General features: G+C 40.5%; 4 protein-coding genes across 5 annotated transcripts; 2 read left to right on the top strand and 2 right to left on the bottom strand.

Annotated features, from left to right (window-relative positions):
- Positions 1-1,256: 1,256 nt before the first annotated feature.
- LOC115050158 (uncharacterized) lies at positions 1,257-5,384 on the bottom strand. Of its 2 annotated transcripts, XM_029512922.1 has the most exons (5): positions 5,334-5,384; positions 4,541-4,595; positions 4,084-4,416; positions 3,237-3,569; positions 1,257-2,470 (listed from the first exon to the last, which is right to left on the bottom strand). In XM_029512922.1, exons 2-5 carry the CDS (start codon positions 4,587-4,589, stop codon positions 2,313-2,315), a joined length of 873 nt encoding a protein of 290 aa, XP_029368782.1. In that variant the 5' UTR covers positions 4,590-4,595; positions 5,334-5,384; the 3' UTR covers positions 1,257-2,312. The 2 variants fall into 2 exon arrangements, with proteins under 2 accessions (XP_029368782.1, XP_029368781.1); XM_029512921.1 differs by lacking the exon at positions 5,334-5,384 and having other exon boundaries at positions 4,541-4,635.
- An 886-nt stretch (positions 5,385-6,270) lies between these two features.
- arsia (arylsulfatase family, member Ia) lies at positions 6,271-16,020 on the bottom strand. The gene is made up of 4 exons (XM_029513300.1): positions 15,968-16,020; positions 10,744-10,968; positions 8,489-8,881; positions 6,271-7,742 (listed from the first exon to the last, which is right to left on the bottom strand). Exons 1-4 carry the CDS (start codon positions 16,018-16,020, stop codon positions 6,344-6,346), a joined length of 2,070 nt encoding a protein of 689 aa, XP_029369160.1. The 3' UTR covers positions 6,271-6,343.
- Positions 16,021-16,887: 867 nt separating this feature from the next.
- On the top strand, positions 16,888-19,660 carry LOC115050155 (muscle M-line assembly protein unc-89-like). Its single transcript, XM_029512917.1, has 3 exons — positions 16,888-17,121; positions 17,422-18,642; positions 18,734-19,660. Exons 2-3 carry the CDS (start codon positions 17,439-17,441, stop codon positions 18,847-18,849), a joined length of 1,320 nt encoding a protein of 439 aa, XP_029368777.1. The 5' UTR covers positions 16,888-17,121; positions 17,422-17,438; the 3' UTR covers positions 18,850-19,660.
- Positions 19,661-19,985: 325 nt separating this feature from the next.
- Positions 19,986-25,138, top strand: tmco6 (transmembrane and coiled-coil domains 6). The gene is made up of 13 exons (XM_029512916.1): positions 19,986-20,449; positions 20,756-20,862; positions 20,958-21,070; positions 21,162-21,345; positions 21,444-21,548; positions 21,719-21,813; positions 21,918-22,034; positions 22,162-22,276; positions 23,348-23,528; positions 23,952-24,046; positions 24,196-24,363; positions 24,488-24,622; positions 24,703-25,138. Exons 1-13 carry the CDS (start codon positions 20,359-20,361, stop codon positions 24,721-24,723), a joined length of 1,527 nt encoding a protein of 508 aa, XP_029368776.1. The 5' UTR covers positions 19,986-20,358; the 3' UTR covers positions 24,724-25,138.
- The last annotated feature ends 274 nt before the right edge of the window (positions 25,139-25,412 follow it).

Below are 25,412 nucleotides of genomic sequence, written 5' to 3'. Positions count from 1 at the left end.
TAAAGTCGAACCGAGCCTGGAAGAACAGTTCAGATCTTTAACTGACTCAGGTCTTTCAATCTCATTCAGTAAAAGGAGTGATTTTTTTTTTTCCAAGTCATTTGTTCATTGGAACCAGTGTGGTGCTGTAGCTGTCATTTGAATAATGACTGAAAAAACACAGTTTTCAAACTCTGAAGAGCAACATGGTTTGCTTCATTTGGCATAAAATACACAAGTTTCCTTTTGTTGAACTATTGAACACTGTTTTGGGCCAAAGCCTACTGAAGGTGAAATGACTGATGAAATATTTTCCGGTAAGAGAGCGCTCCGCCTGTCATTAAAAAATGATCATTCTATGATGGCAGTTCACTTTAGCCTACCTCGTCACTGAAGAACTGCAGTTATGAGTCGTGAATGAATCAGCCATTCCTCCACAGAGAATATGCGGCAGAAGGACCCGTTCGTGAATTAGCCTGTGGCACAAACTGGAACCAGGCCTCTTGTCTTGGACGGTCACCCAGCCAGCCTGACTAGATCCTGGTTGCTCGGGATTTGCTGATGGAGTGGAAACTTTCTCGGCTTCCCGAGTAGCTGCTTTAGGCCAGCCTGCACCGACTACAGGGGAGCGGCTCACTACACTAGCATAAGCTCGGTTAGTTAAAGTACAGAGGCGTGAGCCTAACTCACCATCACCCTGCACCTATGACGAGAACGGCTATCATAAAAGGAGGCAGAGGAAGGACTAGACAGGAAGAAACTAAACATGTTTCTACACTAAGTAACACACAGCGCAACCAGTGACCAGACCCTCCACAGGCCTCCTGGACCCCCAGACAGCGGTACATGGATGGATGATGATATAATATAGATTATCTGGGAACGCTGACTGCCATGGTGTGATTAGAGAAATACGGGACCCCCCCCAGAGACTGAAGAGACCAAAGCAGTTTTGGGCCAATGGAACATAGATCAGGCAATTTTCATCTTAAAACTAGAGTGCGATGCTATTTTTCTAAAAACTGAACCAACTGGACCCTGCTGGGTCTCTGCCTCACCTGTTGTTTCCTGTGCTGCAGGTCCGCCACCTCATCCGGAGCTGTCAACCTCATCCAGCTTCCTTATTTGTCCTCACCAGCAGTTTCACAAGTTATTAGTTAATCATGACATCACACAGCACATAAACAAATGAAATAAGAAAAGAACATTTTCATGCATGTCTTGACTGGCTGTGGAAAATCAGAAATGTATGACTATGGACTGTGCATGAAGTTTATTTTTCTTTTTACAGAACAGTAATAAGCAACAACCAAGCACATAGATGACGCTGTTCAGACAATATGCCACCAATTCCAGTGGTTCGTCATTCAGGTGGCACTGTTGTTACATAATTGGAATAGTTCATTGTCCTGTGTAAATTCTATCTCAGCCAAACTATCTTGTAGGAAAATGGTTTGAACAGCTCTTCTCTCGGGGGAATCAGTTCCGCATGTTTGCAGTCTCTTACTTGATCGGAATATCCGATTCCTTATTATATCAATCCTTGTCCTTGTTGTCCTGGATGCATTCCAGAACGGAAATTTGCATCCGTTGCCTGATAATGTTATCAGGCCGAGCTGAGTGGAGGGTCAGACAAGGGGTACCTCTCTGCGGGGTTAGGCAGGTGTATGCTGATTTGTGGCATGGACTGCAATTTATTGTTTTAAGAAAGCAGGGTCTTTCGATGCCAGGTTCAGATAGGGTCCAGGATGGCACTTAGCAGACATCTGAGAAAACTCTGTGGAGGTAATAGTCTCTTTAAAGTCTGAGGGGTGTGGAAGATCGGACTCTCCACCCCCCTGACCTCACAACAGGGGAAATTATCCAGTTATGTGAAGTGCCTGGTCACAATACCATATTCAAGACTGGATCAATAAATGTGGTTGACTTAACACAAAGTGCTTAACGTGTGTGAGCAGGCCAGTGATTGAATAAAATACAAGGAGAATAATAACGTTGAGTTTGAAGAAAAGAAAAGAGATCTAAGGCCGAAGACTTTCTGATCAGTGATCTCACAAATATTGCAGCCTGGCCGCTGCTGCTGTTCCTACAATATGGTGGCATAACATTTCATCCTCTAATTTGTCAATGTTAATGACAGAAACAGAAAGTAAACAGCAGCATTTTCCAATAGTCGTGTTTGCTGTTGATTCAAAGACATTAAATTGCAGTCAGCTGATAATGCCTCATGTGAGTCCATCAAAATCCCTCATAATGAAAGACAAACTTTGATGTTTATTCTCGCGTAAAAGGGAAAACATAGTTTTGATTGCTATGCTCATTGTTTATGGACATTATGTCCGATTCCTATTACGTTTCATCATCACATATCTTCTTCTGGCAATTCCACACACAATAAAAAGCACAGTAAAAATCCCTATTGGTATCAGAATCTGTGGCAGAAGAGCTTCCACTTGAACAGAGAAGGGGGTCACGACAAAGGAAGTATCTTCTACGAAGAAGAGAAAACACTGTAATTATATGCAGCATAGTTACATCGCACATTTATTGCCTACATATAACTTCATTTCAAAACGCACCTTTTTCGAAAAGCTTGTATATGCGTGTACAATATTTGTAGTTACTAGTCGTATATGTTAAAAGTTAGGTGATAATGTCCAGCATCTAAAATCTATACGAATTGGATTGAACATTGCTATCCACACAGATGTGGTAAAGGTAATCAGGCTATGCAGATTCAGTGATCCGCCTGTCCTTAATGTTGTGCTTCATACAAGCTTTGATTTCTCTTAAATTCAGTGTTCTCAGAGTTTTCTGAAAGAGAAGAACACAAACCTCACCTGCACATAGCATCTAGCCAAATACATAACAACATCTATAACAAATTCACACCCACAAAAGTCTGGAAAAGAAAAAAAAGCAAGATGACAAATACTGAAACCTCCCGTTAAACCACACGCATTTCCCAAGAGCGTACCACACAAGCAGCTCCTCTCGCTGCGCCTTATGTCAGTTTTATGTCAGTCATGTTAGTTTTACGTGACCTTTACTTGGCACATAAAACTAACGTGTAACTAAAAGGAAAGCATGGTTATATAGCTAAATATAATTTGCTTATATCAACAGGAAATGTAACTGGACTGATGAAGTGACAACTCTTAGAATTGGTAGTGTTTGAAGAAATATTGTACAGTCTACATATGGAAATCACCTGAATTCTCAGGTGTATCAATGATACACCTGAGAATGATACTTGCCTTGAACATCCAGTTGAATGTCAAGCTTTCTGACACTGATGCCTGTTGGATCAAAGGCCTCTATGATGTATAGACCTGAATCATTCCTCTCCACGTTTGTCATCTTGAATGTCCCGTTGTTGATGAAAAACTCTGCTCTGTCCCTAAATGCCTCGGATATCTTCAGCTTTTCATTCTTCAGAGCAAACACATCCATGAGCCCACTGGGAGTCTGTTTCTTACACCTCACCTGATGGCCACTAGCACTGGCAAGCACCTGAATGTACACAGATTCTCCAAGAGCAACAGAATACAGAGATGTGTTCTGACTGCCATGACGTTTAGTCTCAGCAGCTGAAAGACAGACGAGAAGGATATATTCAGAAACAACTTAAAATAAGGAATCCTTTTTGAATTCGCTCTTGCTTTTGTAGTGAGCCACATAACATGGCAGATCCACTTAAACTACGAGCTCAGGTCATGAATGAGCCATAATGTGGAGTAATTACCTTTATACAACAAACTCCATTTGGCGGATTAGCATACACTACATCAGCTCAAACATCAAAACAGTTTCATCTCAGATCTACAGCTGTTGCTATGACATGCCGTTCAGTCAGGGACACTTGTGTCAAACAAGCGACCATTTATATGAAATTGTTATATAGTCAGACTTGGTGTATTATGCTCTGACCCCCTTATTAAACATAAACAGTAAATCTTTGCTAAATACTAGTTCCTGGTTCAATATGTGAAAGGTTTGATGATAATGTCCAGTATGGCACATCTATATGAATTTGATCGGACATTGCGATCCAAACTTTATATTTTCTCTCTCAACATAATGATAAGGTCCTTTGATACTTGCCTTGAACATCCAGTTGAATGTCAAGCTTTCTGACACTGATGCCTGTTGGATCAAAGGCCTCTATGATGTATAGACCTGAATCATTCCTCTCCACGTTTGTCATCTTGAATGTCCCGTTGTTGATGAAAAACTCTGCTCTGTCCCTAAATGCCTCAGATATCTTCAGCTTTTCATTCTTCAGAGCAAACACATCCATGAGCCCACTGGGAGTCTGTTTCTTACACCTCACCTGATGGCCACTAGCACTGGCAAGCACCTGAATGTACACAGATTCTCCAAGAGCAACAGAATACAGAGATGTGTTCTGACTGCCATGACGTTTAGTCTCAGCAGCTGAAAGACAGACGAGAAGGATATATTCAGAAACAACTTACATGGTTTAACTTGTATATACTTTTACTTATACAAGGTATATCATCTTGTTTTGCTTTGTTTTTTTTAATGATGAGGCTCTTACCATGAGTTGTACTTGCTAACATCACAAGGGAAAATAGAAGTTTCTCCATATTTCTCTGTAATCAAGAAGGTGGTTTATTTAAAAAAAAAAAAAAAAAGCGAAGAAATTCTGAACTCAGCATAAATAAAACTCAGTGAAGAAAGTTGAATGGCTGCACCAGATTCTGAGAGAAAACATCAAGTGGGCAGTGATTAGTTAGAGGACTCGAACGGCAGGAAATAAACTAACTGTCTCACTTCTCCATGCATGCGTGACATGACAGCATGCTACAGTTATCTCAGGAAATATCTACAGCAAAAAGGTCTTGTGTTCTTCTTTGTTGAAACCATCTTATGTGAAAACCGGATCTGAAGACTGCATTTGTTAACAGTATGCCCAGAATTTCAACAAGTTCAAGCAGTACTGCAATGACAACCTTTAAAATGGAAGTGAAACTATAACTTGGGGCAAGAACATCTGAGTGACTTCAAGCAAAAGAAAAACAACAAAAAAAGTGGTTTTTAAAATCAATTTTACCTCTCTCTCCATCTATTTAGTCCTGAACTTTCTTCAACAAGCGACATGTATCTTTTTTTTAAATAAAAGAAAACCATTGTAGCAAAAAACAGACCAATGTGATTTCAGCAGCCTCAGCTCTGATCCCTTCACCCTGTGTGAAACCTTTATAAAGTACTGTAGGTGTGTCATCTGATGATAGAGATTAAGAAACAATTCTATGCATGACTTCCTATTCTAAAGCCTTTTAGTCACAAATATGGTTTCAAGTAGGCATCAGATTCCGATTTGTTTTAACCTGTTGCTGATGCTGTTTTCTTTTCTGAAATGATGCCAATTCTCTCACGCACATCTGACTCTCGACCTGTCCAGTGTGTACCCCGCCCTCGCCTGGCTCGCCTGACGTTGGCTGGGATTAACTCCAGCAACCCTGCGACCCAGAAACGGAAAAAAAGCGGTAGCAGATGGATAGATGTACATCTGACTCCCCTTTGATTTACACTCACTGGTTTTCATTTAAATTAAGTTCAATTATTAAAGGGCTCTTTATCTATTTTTTCATTGTTTCTTCTTAGTAAATTATAAAATTCTTGATAAACATCACCACTAAGTCCTAAAAAAAGAAAAAGAAAAAAAGGGGGAACAAGAAGAAAAAGAGGAAGAACAGCCCCTTCCTGTACTGTCATTTTAGCAGAATTGCTAAACAGAATGACAAATACAAAAAGGCAATCTGAATAAACAGACACAGTTGTAAATGAATGCAGTAATTATTAAGATGTCTTGCCTTTAAGATAAGAACACCTGGGTTTTATTTTTTCCTAGTATTCCTCTGTCTTAAAATGTGTAAATAACAAATAGAAGAAGGTGAGAGTGAGCTTCAGTTAAAGAAAGAAAGCTTGAAACAAATATCAAATTGATGTAGAGGTAGTTTTCATTAATATTAATCATTGTTACAAACGATTGCAGATGATTTCTCCTTGTCATTTTGTTTAACACAGTAATTCTTCTTTTCTTATAACAATCATACACGTCTGTCTCTAGGGGGAGGACAGTCTAATCTTGTAAAATGCAGCTTTTGGCTTTATTTTTAGTACAATTTAGGGCCGCATGCATTTTTGTTATTCAAATAGCTACAAATGAGTCGAATGATCTACCTCTGTATACACGACTCAGTAACTGCACCTTGATCTTGCAACTTGGTTCAACATGGGAAAAAAAACCCCACCCCACCCCATCATCAAAACATCCTCGATACAAACATTGAATTTCAGAAGTGCGTGCCATTAATCTCCTTCAGTCATGTCCTTTCTATATCTTGTTGGACATCATCCTCGTGTTGAGTCGCCTGAAAAATGACTTGCTTTTGGACTGTTTAAGCTTCTTCTTCCAGTCCTTGTTTTTTTTCTGGTAAACACTGTCCCAGCTGTCTTCCTCCTCATCTCCTACCCAGGGGACCCAGGCACCCTCATTCAGATGTGGGTCAGCCCTTGGGTCCTCTGATGGATACCTTACTGGCACCGCAGTGCGGTTGTAGTACACCAGTCTGGATAAAAGCTGTTTGACAACATCTGGCCTCTGCTCAGAAAGGTCAAAACGCTCGTAAGGGTCTCCAGAGATGTTGAAGAGCCACACTGATTTCCGAGGGTGAGTATGACGCTCTAAGTTCCACCAGCTATTGGGGAAACCTGGAAGAATCTGTGGGGGGGTCCAGTCTCCATAACCTGGGTCTCCCGTCAGGAGTTTCCAGTCTCCGGCTCGTATGGAAGCCTGAATGGCTGTATTCCAAATCCCGTATCCTTTCGCAGTGGAACCACTGCGTGCATGGTTGTACAGAGGGTCAATGTTGTGGAGGATCTCCAGTCTGGGTGACTCTTTCCCCTCACTGATGGCTTCCCATACGTTATACCCATCCACCCCCTCAGTCAGGGACTCATTGCCTCCTGCTAATCCGACCAATGTGGGATACCAGTCAGTGATATGCACCAAAGCTTTGCTCACTCTCCTCTTCCGCCGAAGCAGAGGGCTGTGGACAAACCCCAGACCTCGGACGCCACCTTCCCAGTAGGTGCCTTTACGCCCTCTGAGTGGCCAGTTACTGCCACCAGACAGAGGCTGGCCACCGTTGTCAGTGGAGAAAATTATGACACTGTTCTGATAGTAACCATACTTGCGGAGAGCATATGTTATATTTCGAACCGCCTCATCCACGACTGAGACCATTGCAGCATACTTCCTGCGTGCCACATTTTCCAGCCCACGGTAAGGGTAGATGTACTCTCGAGGAGACTGGAGGGGTGTGTGAACAGCTTGGAAGGAGAGGAAAATGAAGAGCGGCTGGGACTGAGGATCATGGGTTGCCAGGATCTTGCGGACTCTCTGCGTGTACAAGTGGGTGGAGTATTTGCCCCTCTGGCCCCAGGCGACTGTCTCCCCCTCATGGAGGTCAAAGCCACAAAGCCCAGGGCCGTCACAGGAGTTGTAGGTGTAGTAGTTCACACTGCCAGTTAAGGAGCCAAAGTAGGTGTCAAAGCCACGGCGAGTGGGCAAACACTCTTTCTTGTAGAAGCCCAGGTGCCACTTGCCGACCATGTGGGTGGAGTAGCCAAGCTCCTGCAGTCTCTGGGGGAGAGTGACCTGGTCAAAGGGCAGGCAATTTGGCTGGCGGGGCCGAATAATGGAGTGCTGCAGGCCAGTGTGAATTTGGTACCTGTAGAGTTAATGAATAAGAAAAGTGTCACCATGAACGTGATATAATCCAGTCAAACAACAGTAAAGTGAGTGAGAGTGAGTTCCTTCCTCAGTCTGATTCCTATTGTTCTGGTGGTGCATTTTGGGGAGACAGCCGTAAAGGTTTTTGTTTGAATTACTACAAGTTTGTTTTCAGAATCTGTCGGTTTTAAATCAGGATGTAATTGAAAAATGAAGCAATGAGTGTATTTAACCATATAATTATCTTAATTCAGTATAGTGCTACAGGTTTGAAGCAGGAAAATAAATTCTGTGTTTTTAGTCAACAGAATTTAATTCCACTTCTCTGTGGAGCCCACAAAGTTTGTCCAGAGTAAAAACATTTTTTTTTTTACCAAGGTGAATATGAGGTTGTTTGGCAGGCGGCCAGTAGAACAGCATATATTTCAAGGCAACATAAATGATCATGCTGCAGAAAAACAAATAAGAGGGCATGTTCACTGGAGTTTATTTTTCATAAACAGACTAAAACACAATCCAAATCTCTTATTTATCTAACGTTATTTACTTGAACTCTACGAGAGATTAGATATATAAAAAAAAAGAGTAGATTTCCATCCCATTTCCAAACATGTCTACGAGTATTCAAATACTTATAGCCCTTATAATTTCTTATAATTATAATCCCTTATAATTATAATTCATTTATAATTTGCTTAATTCTGTTCATTGAAATTGGCTCCGGGTGGAAGACACAGCCTGTACCTGCCGGTGATGAGCTGACTCCGGGACGGGGTGCAGATGGGCTGGATGTAGTAACTCTCCAGCTTCACGCCGTCCGCCGCCAGCTTGTCCAGCGCCGGAGTCCTGATGTCCGAGCTGTGGTAGCCGATGTCGTTGAAGCCCTGATCGTCGGTCATGATGAAGATGATGTGAGGAGGCCGCGGGACGGGAGACCTGTTTCCAAAAATCTGATCGGGCTCGTTTTCCACCTGGTTTGGACTCATCAGGTCCCAGGTCAGATACCCGAGGCTGAGCAGGCTCATCATGGAGAACCCGGTCAGAGCCGTCGTTGCCATGGTTTCCGTCACACTTTGGATGCAAGCTGGCCTTAGTTTTTGGTGAGATGGATGAGAAAACCCCCTGACCCCCCCAAAGCTACACCTCCATCCTCACTCTGTCCGAACTGTTTCAGCTTCTTTGAAAGCATTTCACTTTCTCTAGTGGTCCCATTAACCCCGCCCATCTGCCCTGCTGCCTCACTGAAATAACATCAGCCCCCCCAACCCACCCACCCAAAGACACACACAGACATGTATTTACTTCATCCAGGTGTTAATGGTGAGTTTACATCTCAAATTAGTAGTAAAACTGTGGATAACATTCTGAATTATCCCACCTTCAATGAATGTGTTGCACTGTGGCGAACTCTCATTTGTGCAAAATGCAGCTTTAAACTCTAAAATCAACCAAGACACTCACATTACACACCCTTGTCCTGGTGCGTACTATTTCATGGTCATTTGCTTTCAGTAAACCATACTGTCAAAAAACAGGAAAAAAAAAATCATTCCCATCGGACCTGGTTTAACTGTGAATGACAGACACTCTACAGAAAGACCCCCACTCAGAAAACCCCAAAGTGTGGGGGAGATTTGAGTCTCGGGGCAGTTGTGGGGCCCGACAGACACAATCACAGACACTGTTCCCTGCTCCACTGCACCGCGCTCACAAACGCTCTTATTATACCTGCTGTTTTATGAGTATTGCAGACCTGAGGAGAGAGACAGAGCAGACTTCCCAGACTCTGATAACATCTCAAACCAGCTGTCAAAGAACCACTTTACAAATCATCCATTAGGTTAGCAGAAAGCAGCAGAACTGGACAACCTCAGCCACAGCTCTTTATTGCTCTACAGCAGCTTGTCTGTAGACATCAGGCAGCAGATTCCCTTTGACTGGGAATCAGCGGAGGGACGTGATTCAAATTTATCCCAAAGGCAAAGGTACATATCTCAACAGCACAAGTCAGGAATGGACCAGATTTGGTAAATTCTTTTCCCTTTCCACTGCCATATTTTGGATGTTTTTTCTCATAAGCTGACAATCCTACATTAGATTCAGAACCCACAGTGAAATGTATTAAAGTTCCCTTGAACTAGCAAGGAGAAGGAACTAGAATCTTCTTAACTTTTATAAGATAAATAAGCTTAACACTGCCCAAAGACATTCTTGTCTCTTTCATGTGCAGCACAACATATTGAAACAATTATTAAACTTGAACCCTCTGACTGCCATTTCACCACACGTTTAAATGTGGATGCTTGAAACAACAATGAAAACCTACAAATGAGCCTACCCACAAACCTACAAACCTACAAACCAACGTGCTGGAACTGTAATAGCATGAGATAGCTCTTTTCTGATATAACTCCCTCATATCATCTGAGCCGATTTCTAGGTCAGGTGAGGTGGTAACAGCAACATAAAGTCATGGTGTAACTTGGCCAAGAGACACATTAGCCCACACGTGGGGGCAATGTAAAAGAAACATAATGTTTTACAGGAGTTTATATATCCTGTTATTAAATGATGTCTGAGTTGAATGACACACCTCTAGAATTGATAAGTACTTCTAGGTAGACCTTCCCTCCTATGTCATTGTTGTCTCTGTTTCACAAGTAGCAACGTGGCATCTACACTGATGCGTGTCGATGTCACATCAAATATGCTATACCTTGTAAAGTTTTTCATTAAATAAAAAACTGTAAATTTATAACCACTAACTTACCAGTTTCTCTGCCTGTATGACTTGAGAAGATGGTCACAGATTTACACTATCAAGAACAACACGCTGGACTCATCTGGTCCCTCATCATCTTCAACATGCCAGAATATACTTTTCACTAAAACTCTATTGAATATCTCAAGGTCATTGAGGTGAAACTAGGCCTGCACACAGAAATAAGATCTGTCAGAGTCAGTAGTTGGTCAACACACTGGACGGTAAAACATCACACCTTGCGAAATGCTGATACTGGGGCTTGTGGGCATGGAGGTCACCACACAGCTGAAGGAAGTATGAGCCTGCGGGCCAGGGATGTTTGCCCAGCAGCAGCGGAGGCATCTTTAGAGCAGAGTTTCTGAGTTTAAGGCAGGTCAGGCTGGGAAAGCTGAGGTGCACCTGAAGTTTTACACCGCCCTGTTTGTTTATGTAGTTTTCCTGGATGGAGCGGTTTGGACAGCTGAAGGTGTTCGCGAAAATCAGAAACGTGTTGTGCAATCATACTGAGTGATTGGATATACATGATCATAGTAAGTTTACAGTGTGTCACACCAAGTCATGATGTGTGTGTGTGTGCATTGGCGGGAAAGGAAGAGTCTGCATGTCTTTGGGCAGCCACACTTATGATCTGTGACTCATTTGTTTTTGTTTTTTAGTGGTCAGAAATATAACTTCAGAAGCTCACTGGATCAACAACAGTTCTACTCACAACCAACACCACAATGCAAACAATACAGTTACTGACACACATACGTACATTGGCTCATACAGGCTAATATAATAACATAATCATGTCACTGCATAGTCATCATGCTCCACAGTCTGAAAGATGGTGAGGGGTCAAAACCACAGACATGTTACAGTTTACATCGCACATTTACTAATCCTGTTTTGAACTGTTAATTTGCCAAAATAAAGAATTTCAATACTAACCAAGAAATGGTTTGATTTTAGTATTTATGGAAACAGTTACCTTACAATACACCACAAGGGGGGTTTCTTTGACCCCCCCCCCCAACACACACACACAGATGTTGAATAAACATGACTTGGTTCATGGAGGCTATTTTCAGTTATTTGTTTGTCATAAGTGGGAGCAGGCTGCTGCTCCATGTCAAAATAAGCTAAAAATGAAAAGCATGTTGTGTTTAACCTCATCTGTCTAACTGCTGAAGAAGTATGATTCAAACACACTGAGCAGCCCTGTCAGGTATGTTAAAGGAGTTACATAGCCATAGGTCTCAGACTCTCACCTCACTGCTCTTTACATTTTTTACCTTTCATAACACTCTGACTTAATCTTTATTTGATATTTCATCAAGCCATCACGTCCTAATGGTTTCACAATAATTGAAAAAAAGTTAGAATAGTTTTTAATGCAAGTTACTGAGGAGAGTTGCCTGTATTTGTGCTGTGAACATATGTGGTGCCTTTTTTGATTGTTTACTGCCCACCTAATTGATCCAATTTCTTCCAGAGGGATTGAACAAATCAAAGTGTCATGGAACATTGTAAATTTAACAACACTTCCTTTTCTTCACTACTTAATGAGAAACAGATACATATAAACACAAACAAAGTGCAGTTTCATTTGGAAGGAGTTAATTACTCGGCTCATTCAGGAATTTCGTACAAAGGCTGGCGTAGCTTTGAAAATTCCGAATTGGCCTTTCATCTCCCAAAAACTCAGATGTATACTTTCATATCTTTTCTATTTTACATCACTTTCCAGCCAGGCTCAACAAGTTTTTTTGTCTGAAGAGCCTTGAAATGCAATAATGAGTTGAAAGGGAAGCAGAGTCTCTGGCTGCTGCTGCTCCTGATCTGTGTTGGTCGGCACAAGATGTTGGCTTTGGCCAAAGGAAGAGGTGCTGTTACTGAATATGGCAGTTCCCTTCGCCATGAACACTACTCCCTTTCAAATCAAAGCGGCCCTGCCAGTAAAGCTGCACATTACTCCCCCCCTTACCCTAATTTTCTAATCTGAGAAAGACTGGATGGAGGTTTTCTTTCTTCCTGTGTTGCAACCCCGAGCCAAAGCCTGTACTTCAGTCGAACTGTATTCAGCTTGTCGCCCCTCTACTATGTACAGTTGTGCCTTTGTTCCAGAGTTTTCTCAACATCTATATCAGTTGTCACATTTTCGTCACTACATCAAAGCTCAGGAGTCATTTTAGCACCAAAAGGATTCATCTTTTACTTCAGTTTTTTCAGGTTTCAATGGAAATGCCAATTTTAAGGCTAACAGACAAACAGCTTAACATATAGAACTTTGCTGATGACATAAAGTAGAGGATTATACTCAGTCTATTATACTTAAAAATAGTTTGTTTTTAATATAATGCACTTATAACACAACAAAAAGGGAGTCTGAGTTCGTCTCTCCCTACCATTCAGTTTGGGTTAGTGTTAGGGTTAGGGTTTGACATCTTTTTTGACATCTTTGCAAAAGCTCAAAGGTCCAGGTTATTTGCATACAGCAGTTAATAAAACCAAAGAAAACGAGTCCCATGAAGAATAAGTTCTTTTTCAAAAAGAGCACTCAGTTGTATTCAATTAGTATCCTCTCTCTCATTCTCTCTGTGGCTATTCTGATGTCCAGACATTATGTCTTACCAGGTGGGACCTAACTGGTAAGGCGATTGTCCAGGGCTGCAGTACTGGCCTCAGCCTCTGACTGCAGGTTTGTTTGATTTGGCTCTTCTGGAGCTGCAGCAGCACCTGGGCAGGAAGGGTTAGTCCAGAACACTTCATTAATTCCCTCCAGCAGAGCCACCTGGACAGACATCTGAAAAGGAATGAGACCCTGCAGAAGTAATTGACATTTAATTGTCATATGATGAATCAGTTATTTAAAATCATATTAATATGAAGAGACGGCCTATTACTGATACATCTCGAAGCATTTTACATAGATCACTTTTACAAATATGCCAACATGGTATCATGGACAGGTTGTGACATGAAAGGCCCAAATCTTGCGGCTGTAGTCAAATGTAATTTCCTGCAAGGTGTGCACAGATGTGAGCAGCTTAATGTGTGGAATGTAAAGTACATTTATTTCCAGTGAAACAGACTGCCGTTTACAAGCATAACCTGTACAAATGTCCCAGTCAGTTTTTCTGCAACATGTCATCGAAGCCAAACGAAAAGGTTTTTTCTCTCCACTTGTACTGAAGAATGTACAGCTATCGAGGTTCCTGTCACCACCTAATCTTTTTTTTTTTCTGCAGTAACGTAACCTCTCTCTCTAAAAATTTAATTTATTACATGCCAAATTAAATTTGACACATTATGATGTTCACTGGGAAAGAAAGATTAGGAAATGGAACTGAGAAGTGACATTTCCCAGTTCACAAATAGTTTTTCTTCCATAAAACCCTGGTGGTCTCTTCCGTCAACATTCAGAATGGGGAGCTGAATCAGCCTCATAACCATGTCCTTAGGCCAAGGAGATGGTGGGCATATTTGTGTATTGGGGAAGAGGGGTTGTGTGAGATGGTGAATCAAGCCAGGTCAGAGCCACCGAGCGCCGGCGCTGAGTTTGGAATAGTCACTGCTTTCCTGGTTTTGCTTGATGAATGGGGTTCTTTCAGACGTTTTTCTCCTGCTTATATTCTGCTTACTCAATACTATGCAGTAGTTTGATCCAAGGTCTCGCCGCCAGCTCACTTATATATACTCCCTCGCAGCCAGTTGTGCCCAAAACACGTTTACCTCCCTCCCAAACCAGCTAGACCAAAGCAGAACAAAACAAAAAACATGTTTTCATTCAAACCCATTGTATACTTTGTGGATTTTTGCCTCTGTGGTTTGAGATATATGTTCCAGCATGAATAGACATAAGAAGAGAGTTGAGTCAAGATGCCTAGAGCTGTAAGAGACGTGTTCAATTACAAGAAAAGGAGATTCATTTAAATGCTAAAATGATAGCAATGGACTTATTTCCTCAGTGGGCAATGGTCTATGAATACTTTCGTTTACCACTTTTAAGTGTCTGGATGTGTCACATCTGGACATACCTGGGCTTGCTTTGCTGGCTATAAAAGAAACCACGTGCTACATATTCATTTTCAATTTTATTAAAGAGGTCTTCAAAAAGCACAGCATGTGAAGTACAGACAATGTGGTGACTTGAATTTGAGTTTTATAATCATCCCTTTATCCATATGTGTTATCTATTTCTACTCATCCCACAGCACCACGAGGATAGTTGGTACAAGAATCAGGAGTTGAGTTCTTTATGGGACCTTTGAATTTGAAAAGTTGTAAAACATTTTCAATGTTTCAATTCTTAGAGTAAAAATTACCAACAAAGGCCTAAGCCTCAGGAAGACACTCCCATTGTCAGAAACACAAATCAGATTTCTAATTTGCCGTAAAGGTAGCCCAGCCATTTCCTAATAAGATCAGCTCGAAAAGCTCGATTTTCCTCCAGGGCAAATGATCCATGAGACTAATCCAGCTCATACAAGCCTGAAACTAAGGGAGCGGTGCCTGTTAGGTTTCTGTGTTCCTAGCAAAGGTATGAATCTAAGCTGAAGCTGAGTAAAAAAAAAAAAAAAAGAAACCATAACTGTAAGAAAAGGACATGCAGAAAGGAGGTAGAGGGAGAAAATATAGATATGTGTCCTTTGTTGGTTGGTATGACTGGCACATGGGCGAAGTGGCGTTCTGCTTAAAAAAGAAACCCATCTGAACAGTCTGAGTATGCCCAGACATCATCACCAACAGATACTGAGCTAAAACTTGTTGAGTTCCCAAAATGAACTAGCGCATTCGTTTGATGAAGGATGCAGGAGACATCCAAATCAGTTCCACATGTTTTATTATAACATCTAACAGTAAAGTAGACTATAGAAAAAGATCGTTTACAGAGCTCTGGACCAGACTATGTTTCGTGTAAGTGTCACTCTTTACATCATCGCAAGCAGTTCATTAAACTCGAACAATATAATCAAAGAGTATAAATATAATATCAGATATTACAACAATGAGTGTTTCACCAGGTTTAAACAGTATAATCATCAAAGTGCAAATGTGTGTGTGTGAGAAACATAAAATCAGATATCCCAACAAACTATAACATCTTTTACACATACTTTCCATCTTAAAGTGGCGTCATAATGCCACAATTTCAGAGAATATATTACGTTTGACACGGTTGTTTCACGCGATTACTACAGCTCCCAGAGTGCATCTCACCGGCAGACGGAATGACTTCCGGAGTTCGAAGGTCAACATGCTAACGTGCTTGTTGTAGTGAAGTGTGAGAGAGTTGATATAGTTGTGTGTGATAAGTTTTAATATGAGAATAGTCTCAGTGGTTACTTGTGCGTGTTTATGAGTCACCTTTTCTCGTGTGTCCGACATGTCCGTGAAGGCACCAAAGCCGGAGCTGATCCTTTTGATCCACCGCTATTTGAAGGAGCATGGTTTCCCCTCAGCTGCTGAGGAGCTGGAGAGGCACGGCCCTCAGGTACACACACACACACAATGTTTGCATGGACATTGTTCACCTTGTGTTAACTTATAACATTGTTATAAATGTCACAACATGACCCTAAAGCATCTGAGCATCTTATGAAAATGTTGGCTGTATTATGGAACTTCCATGGAAATCACAAGACAGGAGAGAATTAGAGAAACTGTCAAATAATCGTAGAATGTGGTGTCATAATGAAGATTAATATGTTGTTATTAAAAGTGACACATGCAAACATTAGTCAGTTTATTTCAACTCTTTTTAACTGCAGTTTCTTATTTGTATCCATAATATTACATCTTATATCAAGATCAATATGACATGCCATTCTGCTGAACCAATCTCATTAGTTTTTATTTATTTATTCATCAGGGGGAGGTAAACATATCTGAATCATTATTGGACATCTACAATTCGTGGTTAAAGTGAGTATGATTTCTTTGACAGTTCAGCCACTTTGATTTTGCCAGGTGACATCTCTATAGTGATGAACCCACTAAGTATTGTTTTTATTCTCAACAGAGAATCCAAAAAGAAAAAGAAGTCCAAATCTCAAGAAAAAGGAAAGACATCAACTAAAGGTATGTGACTTTAAATGTGCAATATAGAAAGTTATTGGAGGGTTGTGGCGGTTCCTCAATCCTGTATCCATTAGTTATTTGAAAGTTAAAAATTATCACTGAGTTACTGCAGATGCACCTTTGTTGATACATATTGAGTCCTTTCAGCAAAAGTAAACCTATAAAAGTCACTAAAGAATAAACAGTCTGTGAGAAGATTAAAATACATTTTTAACCTTAATCTTTATATTTTCAGCCTCGGTAAAGAAAAATAGTAACAAACTGGAGAAAGAAACAGAGACACAAAAGAAGAAGGTGAGTTTCCATTTTGCTTTTATTCTAGTGAATGTTCTAATTCTTAAACTTGGATAAGGAGGCAGCTTTCTCTCATATTTTTAGGCCTCATCAGAAAAACACAAAAACAGCAAACAAAAATCCACAGAAAAGGCCACCAAGGCAACAAAATCAAACACCGAAACAAAGGAAAAAGCTGCTGGTGGAGATGATTCAGACTCTGACAGCAGTCTGGATGTAGAGAAATGGAAGAATCTGGTCCTGCAGTTCACAGGTGTGTGTGTCTGTGTGTGTGCTTGTGGGGGGTGGCCTGGGATGATTTCACAGTGGAAAGAAAGACAGAACTGTGTGTGGAGAAGGTTAAGAAAGTGTATAAAATGCAGGGAGTGATGAGATGAAGAGCTAGGCCTTTTCATTTAAAGGGAGAAAGACAACCACAGACATGACAGAACCTTTCATGAATCTACGGAAAATGGTGCATTCATACAAACAGACTTGTGTACAGTAGCATTGTGGCATTTTGTGCCACCTAGTCATGTTTGTTCAATGTCTTCACATTGTTTACACTGTCCAGATGCTGACATAGCTAAGATGGAGACAATCAACGCTTTGGACTCTACACAGCAAGAAACCAAGAAAACGAGAGTCAGAAAACCCCGGGCTAAAACTCCTGCAAGAACTGGCATACCAACTCAGAATGTGACTGATGAAAAAAATGAACTGTTGGAGAAAAAAGTAATAACAGATACACCAACAAAGAACAGTGGAGGCAAGAAAAGCACTCCCAAAAAGAGTGCACCTGTGACATCCTCTGCCACCCCAAAGCCAGACCAAAACGTCAATGGACAGACGGAGGACAAACCTGCTGAAACCACGCCCTCTTCTTCAAAACAGACAACAATTAAAGAGAAAAGGAAAGTTGTGACTCCAAGTAAGGAAAAAAATGATGACACAACATCTGAGCCTAAAAAGAAGAAAAAGAAAAAGGATATCATTGAAGGGAAGAAGAACGAGAATGCAAATGAGACTAATGAAGATGGAAAAGAAACGCTGAGTATGGAGAAGAAACAAAAAAGTGAAGTCACTGAGCTAAAATGTGTAGAAGAATTGGTAGAGAAAAATGAAACTGCATGCATAGAAATGTCAGTGCCGATAGTACAGGAGAAGAAACCCAAGAAGAAAAAGGAGAAAACTCATTGTGAGGAAACTTTTCATCAGACAGTTGTCGAAGTAAAAGAAAATACAGAGCAGATAGGGGAAGAAAAGAAAGTCAGAAAGAAAAAAAAGAAAAATCCTGATGAGCAAAATTCAGAGCTCATAGCTGAACAAGTAAACGAAAATACAGAGCAGATTTGGGAAGAGAAGAAAGCAAAGAAGAAGAAAAAGAAAAATCTTGAAGAAAATTCTGAGCAATCAGCTGAAGAAGCAAAAGAAACTACAGAACAGATAGTGGAAGAGAAGAAAGCAAAGAAGAGCAAAAAGGAGCATGGTAATAGTGAAGAAAATTTTGAGAAAATTGAGAAGACAAAGGAGAATCTTGACGAGATAGTTGTGAAAAAGAAAAAGAAGAAGAAGGACAAAATTGATAATCATGAAATGTCACAGCAGATTGGTGAAGAAAATATGACACCAAAGAAAAAAGAGAGCAGTGACAGGGAGGAAACCCCAAAGGAGATTACCGAAGTGAAGAAGAAAAGGAAAAAGGACTCATTAATGAAAAGTAGTTCAGTTGATACAGAGCTCCTACCTCCACTCACCCCAGAGACACCATGTCCTCCAACAGAGAAGAAGAAAAGTAAGTAGCTAACTTATTTACTATTCATAACCAAATGCAAGTTTTGGTGTCTGCATATTTGCTTCAACTTTTTTATTTGTCATTCTCTAAGAGAAGAGCAAGAGGAAATCAGGTGAGATCTCAGAGACGCCTGCAGCTTCAGAGTTCAGAGCAGCACAAACACCCTCCAGGGACATCCACAAAAAGTGTCAATATGTTACAGATTGATGTCAGTACTCAGTTTCACTGCTCAAGGAAAATGATTCCCTTTATTCCTCTCAATTACTTTGCTTATTTTCTGGAATTATTCACAAAAGAAGAAATCCTCTGTGGACACAGACTTACAAAGATGTGTGCTTCCTCAGCAATGGCAAACCACAGGACAAAGTCCACACATGCTGTCTCCACAAATCCCAATATTTTTTATCGTTAAAGGGAATTCCTAAAAATGAAAAGAAAGATTCATATTTTTATTTTGGTACATTTTTATCTTTTTCACATGTTTTGTTTTAACCTAGCTGAATATGGCCAACACTGCTACAGTTGTCTTTTTTTACTTAATGTTTTGTATGGTAACTATTTTAATGTCCTGATTGTATAAATGTATTGTAACTGGTTGTTTAATCCAATGGCTCATTCATCTTGCAAAAAATTGTCACGTACTGGTATGTGACTGTTGAGCTCATTTTCCTTTGGGCTAAACTTCTCCCATTATATTCTAAACTACTACTTTTCTCAGACTTTTGTAATGATCAGGATTAAATAATTGAATGAATATCGTGAGTATGTTTATCACCACCATGCCACTTGTCTGGTAATTGGCACAAAGATTTTGTAGAGAAAAAAACAAGCTTCAGGTCCATAAAAATGAAATAGTCTATTTTGGTATTGGTTGCCAAAAAAATAAATAATTCTTTTTCTCAACAAAAGTTTCAACTGCTTGTTAAAACTTGAAAATCCATTGTACATTGTGGGTTTTATTTAAAAAAAAAATTCTTGAGATGTTTGGGGTTTTTTTAAACCATCTGGCTAAACATGGTGATTGTCAAACAGATCAACACATCATGGTTCTTCATCATCATCACCCGTAGAATTAACAACTACTTTGATTTGGGTTCCTCGTGTTGTCAGCAAAAGTATTTATTTATATGTGCAGAACCAACAAGGTATACAATAATTTGGAACAGCACAACAAGCATAAAAGGACAGTACAATGATTAAGTAAATTATGAAATATAGTTTGAATAAGAAGTTAGAAGGAAAAAGGACTATATATACTTTAATTATGATGAAGGAAATTCACTTACATGCATCATTAACGTCACTACTCCGCACATGCGCACTTCGCCCCTGCAGTAGGCGGACTCGCTGCGTGACGCAGAGAAAGGTACAGCTGCAAGCGCGTGAAAATGATCGTTTTCACTTTATAAATTATGACACATTGCGCTGTCATACACTTTTCTAAGTTAAAAAGTATCTAAACATGTATCGGCAATGCTGGCCCTGTATATACTTCATATCGGATCGATAACAAATCTTGCTTCATCGCATGCCGCTATAAAGACACTCCAGCCGCTATTTGATATTGTTACTGTTAATAACTTCCGGTTTTAGTTTTATTTCACTTCCGGGTTGTAAGAGTCCTCTTTCACCATGACGACGGAGCGGTGCCCGCTTCCACCGTGAACGAACACAGCTCATTGAAATTTGGACACTGGCTTCAGAGGAGGAACCAAAATGTGGAGGCTGAATAAAGCTCGCTACAAACCTCACCGACATGGCGGCAGTCTGGAGGAGCTCAGGTCGAAGAGGCGAGAGCAGGAAAAAGGTGAATTAGTAATAACACTGAGACGTTGTTGTGTATGTGACCCAACGTTAACGTAACTCAACATAACTTTGCAAATGGATCGAAATGCGACCATTTGAAACAAACTAACGCTGTATCGCAATATTAAATTCAGTAATATAAAGACGATGAACACATGCCAGCTGCTACCATGAGAAGCTCTCATGGTGGGGTTCGCCTTCTCTCATAGAAATCTCACAGTCTGCAGTTTGCTAACTAGCTCGCACTTTTCTGATGCCCCCCGGCCCTGAGTTGATATGTGATTGTTGTTGATCTGAAATCCTTCAGCACTGAGACAGGCCCGCAGAGAAAGACAGCTGGTGAGCAAGAGACTCCTGCTGAGCGAAGATGAGGAGCTGGGGGAGGCCGACATGGACACCATGTCAGGAGAAGAGGTGAGTAGTAGATGTTGGGACAGATCATTTGGTGGCAGGTTCAATAAATGAAGGGTTTATGAGTCAGGATTTGAGCTTATTTTAATTTTACCCAGGACGTGGTCAGTTTGTTCCACAAGCTTCAACACAGCAAGCCTGAGAGGGAGGCCCATCTGAAAACCTTGAGTAAAGTTCTCCGTGATGCATCAGCACAGCTCATCTTCATCAAGTAGGGTGGCGTCACAACATGAAGCGACCATGAATCATGCTACCACTATTTGTGTCTCTCTCAGTCATGAGCTATTTGTCTGTGAATCTAGGCAGGAGAATGCTATGCATCTGTTGGTAAGTCTCCTCACCGGCTCTAATGCTCAGTGCCGTCTACATGCTGTTCGGTGTCTTCATGAGCTGTCTCATTCTCCTCACGCCACTGTGGCCCCAGCCTGTCTGCCTGCCACCCCTTACCTGCTCACCTACTTGTCTGGCCAGAGCACCAAGTTCACTGTTAGTACCTACTCATACCACATAGTGTGTAATATCATCACCGAATACTACAGGGGATTTATAATTTTCTAAGTATGGATGGGTGTGTCTTTGTGCAGGAGCTGTGTCTCTACACGCTGGGTAACTTATGCCCAGACAATGACGTTTTAAAAGAGAAACTCTTGGCTCAGGGAATCATACCAGCATTGGCCAACTGTATAGAGGTAACCGAATATGATTCATTGGTCTTGAACCTTGTCACATTTAATTTTTGACAGAGAGGTCACATAAATATGTGCACAGGTTTTGTTGGGGGGACTCAAAATATACTGAGCTCACAGCCCTGATTTTGTGCCATACAAGGTAACATGTAAGAATGTCTGTGTATGTCCAGAACCAGAGATATAATCTGGCAGTCGTGGAAGCTGTGGGGTTCACCCTCTCTCAGCTTCTCCAGGCCAAAGACGCTGCTGTAGAGAAAATAATCCAGTAAGCACTTAAATTGCACCTTACTTCACCTGCTAACTCTTTACATTACTGTTCTCTCAGAAAAGTAAATTCCTTTGTGAAATAGTTTTCCTTTGTCCCCACAGGATGGTCTTGGCCTCCAGCTTACCTTCACACTTGTTATCAGTCCTGACTCCTGACCCACAGTTTGGCCTGGCACCTGCCATTGAATGTGCGTGGTGTCTGCACTACCTGGCTTGCAGGTGAGAAATGTAGGCTTTTCTCAGCAAATTTCTGTTGTACTTACACACCACACTGTTACAATATACATAAATACTTTGCTGACAGTGTTATTGTACTGATCTGTCTCTGCTCTGTTCTTGCTTGAAGTACTGATGGTAACAGACAGCTACTGGCTCAAGGTGCCCTGGTGCAATGCAGTTCCCTGTTAGTGTCTCTAGGTGGAGCGATTGTAGAAGGAAACAAAGATGAAGGAATTGAGCTGGTAAGTAAATAAATAAATCACATGGAGCATTTCATTATTGTGGTGGTTTGTTTGTTACGTTTTGTTTAGATACTTTAAACTCATAATATGTATGCGTAGCATATGCTTCATAGGTTGATGAATGATTAAGAAAAGCATGGCTAGACGTTTCTAAGTTTCTTTAGTGAGGGGGAATGATTAAACCGATGCACAGAATTAAATGAGACTCAGGAAACGAAGGTGATACAAAAATGGTACCAATGTATTCAGAAAAATTGAAAATAAACAACCAAAGCAGGAGCAGTGTCTCTGGTTTCCTGGTTTCTTCTAGCTCGCCATCAAAGGATTCCCAGAACAGGGAAACCTGGCCAATTCGAGATATCAACTACCTTTCAGGCTTCACAACATGGCTCAGCAAATGTGGACATGACACATCAGTCCACAGCAACTCAGCTCGCTCTGCCCACGCCATCCAATTCACTCGTCAGCTGTTTTTTCCACAGCTGCTGCTGCTACCAGTTTGTACCTTCCGTGTCTGCTCTGATTGGCCAATAAGATCTCGCAATATGTCACCCATGGCAACAAGAAACAAATGTAGCTGTCCCAGAAATTAAAACGGGTTTATAGATTCTGACAGACAAATGAATGTTCAAATAAATTACAATAATAACTAATGTAACCTGTAAGCTGGGTTACATATGAATACTGAACAGCTTTATATTGTAGCTTCACAATTATTTAATAAAATCCACTCATTTATTTTATTTCTAGTCAACGTGGTAAGAACCCATTACAGTGAACCTATTTATCCAAAGAAAGTCAAGATTGTACATAGTTTGGTAGATTATATCATAATTATGCAATATTCTTCCTGCTTGCTGCTTTCAAGGAAGCTTTGACATAATAGATTTGAGAGTGGCTGTAAAAAGCATTATATTCACCGGCTATTAAAAAAAGAAATAGAAGTCGTCAGGCCTGCTTGGAAGTTTCTTACATTATGTTATTTCTATTTCCCTCAATCATGTTAATTATTTGTTTTCCTGCCTTTCAGTACTAAGTACAAAGATTTTTTTCTGTGCTATCCCTCCATAGCTTGTGTGTCCCCTGTTGCGCTGCGTGGGGAACCTCCTGTCCCTTTGCCCAGTGGAAAAACTGACCACTCAAGTGGGTGATGTCCAACTTGTGGTTGCTCTGTGTGCACTGCTTCAGGCCTACGTACACACTCAGCCAGCCTTGGCGAGAGAGTGTGCCTGGGTCCTCAACAACCTCACAGGTTAGACTGGTCTGTTACCGTCATGAGCAAACCTTTGATTAGTGAGTTGAACTTTATTGATAAACTACTCAGACGATTATTTTTAAATGTGGCCTGAGTTAACAGAAACGTATAGAAACGTAAAGAAACAACAAATACCTATGAAATAAATCATGTATTTATCCTATTCAATTATGGATTTACATTTCTAGAGCTGGCTTTGACATTAGTATTAATAAGCGCTTGTGCTTGTTACCAAACATCTGTACCTGTACCCACAGATCACAAGATATTTACTCTCATAAAACAGCAGATTTTACATCTGTGTAGTTTAATAAATGGGGGACCAAGTTATTATAATTTTCATTTGCTTATCTCTTTGTGTTGATGAGCATCTCTTGTATTTAGGTGTCATAGTGCTTTTCCCATCACTCTTTGTTCCAGCTCACTCTAGTGCTTTATGCTCCACTCTGCTGACTCACAACTTGATCCCTGGACTGATCCAGCTTCTGTCTTTTTCTAAAGGCATCAATACAATGGTCAGTGCAAGAAGAAATCAAATATTGTTTTGTTTTGTTTTTTACTTCACAGTCCTAGTGACAGATGATGATTGGGTGTTAAACCATGTTTTTTCACACACGCGTATAATGTCACATGCCTGTCTCGTTGGTCTGTGGCCTTTTTGCAGATCCTGAGGGTTCTAGCAAATATTGCCCACAAGAAACAGGAATTCTGTGTTCAGCTGGTCCAACTTGGGATAATGTCTGCACTCTGTGCAACACTGAAAATGGCAAACCAAGAAATGGTGACCCTGGGTCTTGAGGTTCTCTTTATGCTGCTAGTTAGCAGACCACAGGTAAGCAGGGCTACATGATGATGCTCAAATGATATCAACATTTGTTAAAGTTCCTTTTTACTTAACACATTTTTTTTGTCAGACCTTTTACCAGTGGTGTTTCCCAACTGCCCTCTCCTTTTAGGTAGCAGACGAATTTGTAAGACATGGGGGAGTTTCACTGTTAGAGGCCATTCAGTACAACAGCGATGGAGAGATGCGGCGAAGGGCGGCCTACCTCTTGGACCACCACCTGCTGTCATGCTCATCTGAATGCACAGTAGGCACTCTTAGTGACTGATCTGTCTGTTAAATTAATCAAGGATTCAAAAAGGACTCGTCTGGTCTTTTGTGTTGCAGGTGGACAACATCTCATCCTGAGCCAACCAAGAGGCATGAAGTTCACACCAGAAGGTTACAGTGTGTCACTGAACACAGACATCTGCTGATATTTGACAACTTCTTCTATTTAGACAAAGAAAATGCTGACACAGACAGAAACTCTTTTATATTTGAAGTATATTTTTATAACAATAAATGTGATCTAATATGATATGGTTATGTTGAATATCAGTGGTATCTTAATAACTGTAAAGATGAAATATGTATTTTAATTAGCTTACACTTTTTTGCAAATCGTTACATGAAGTTGTATTTATATGCAAAAGAGTCATTTCTATTATCTGAATGTAAATATAGCGGAGAGTATTTAAAAGACTTTTGTAATGATTGATTTCAGAAGTATCGTGTGTTTTGAGCAAGATCTAATACTGCTAGTGATTGTACCTTTGTGAAATAAAAGAGTGGTTTTATTGAACAAAAAGTTTCTGGGGATGACAATTTTTTATTCTGGTGCCTGACAATACTTATTCATTGATATATCGAACAGTAAAATCATTATAACAAGTGAACATTAATAATAACTATTAACATTATTTTGATGGTGTGGGGTTGGTTCAAGAAACAACCTAATTAGTAATGATTTGTAGTGGACTGCCCTGCTATTGTTTCCATCTGTATAATAATAAGATCTGCAAGGATTTTTTTTTTTTTTAAACATAGCACAAATG

This window comes from Echeneis naucrates, chromosome 10 (assembly GCF_900963305.1).
Source record: "Echeneis naucrates chromosome 10, fEcheNa1.1, whole genome shotgun sequence".
NCBI classification, from domain to species: domain Eukaryota; kingdom Metazoa; phylum Chordata; class Actinopteri; order Carangiformes; family Echeneidae; genus Echeneis; species Echeneis naucrates.
The sequence above is the reverse complement of the archived record's forward strand: the minus strand, read 5'-3'. Positions and strand labels throughout refer to the sequence as shown.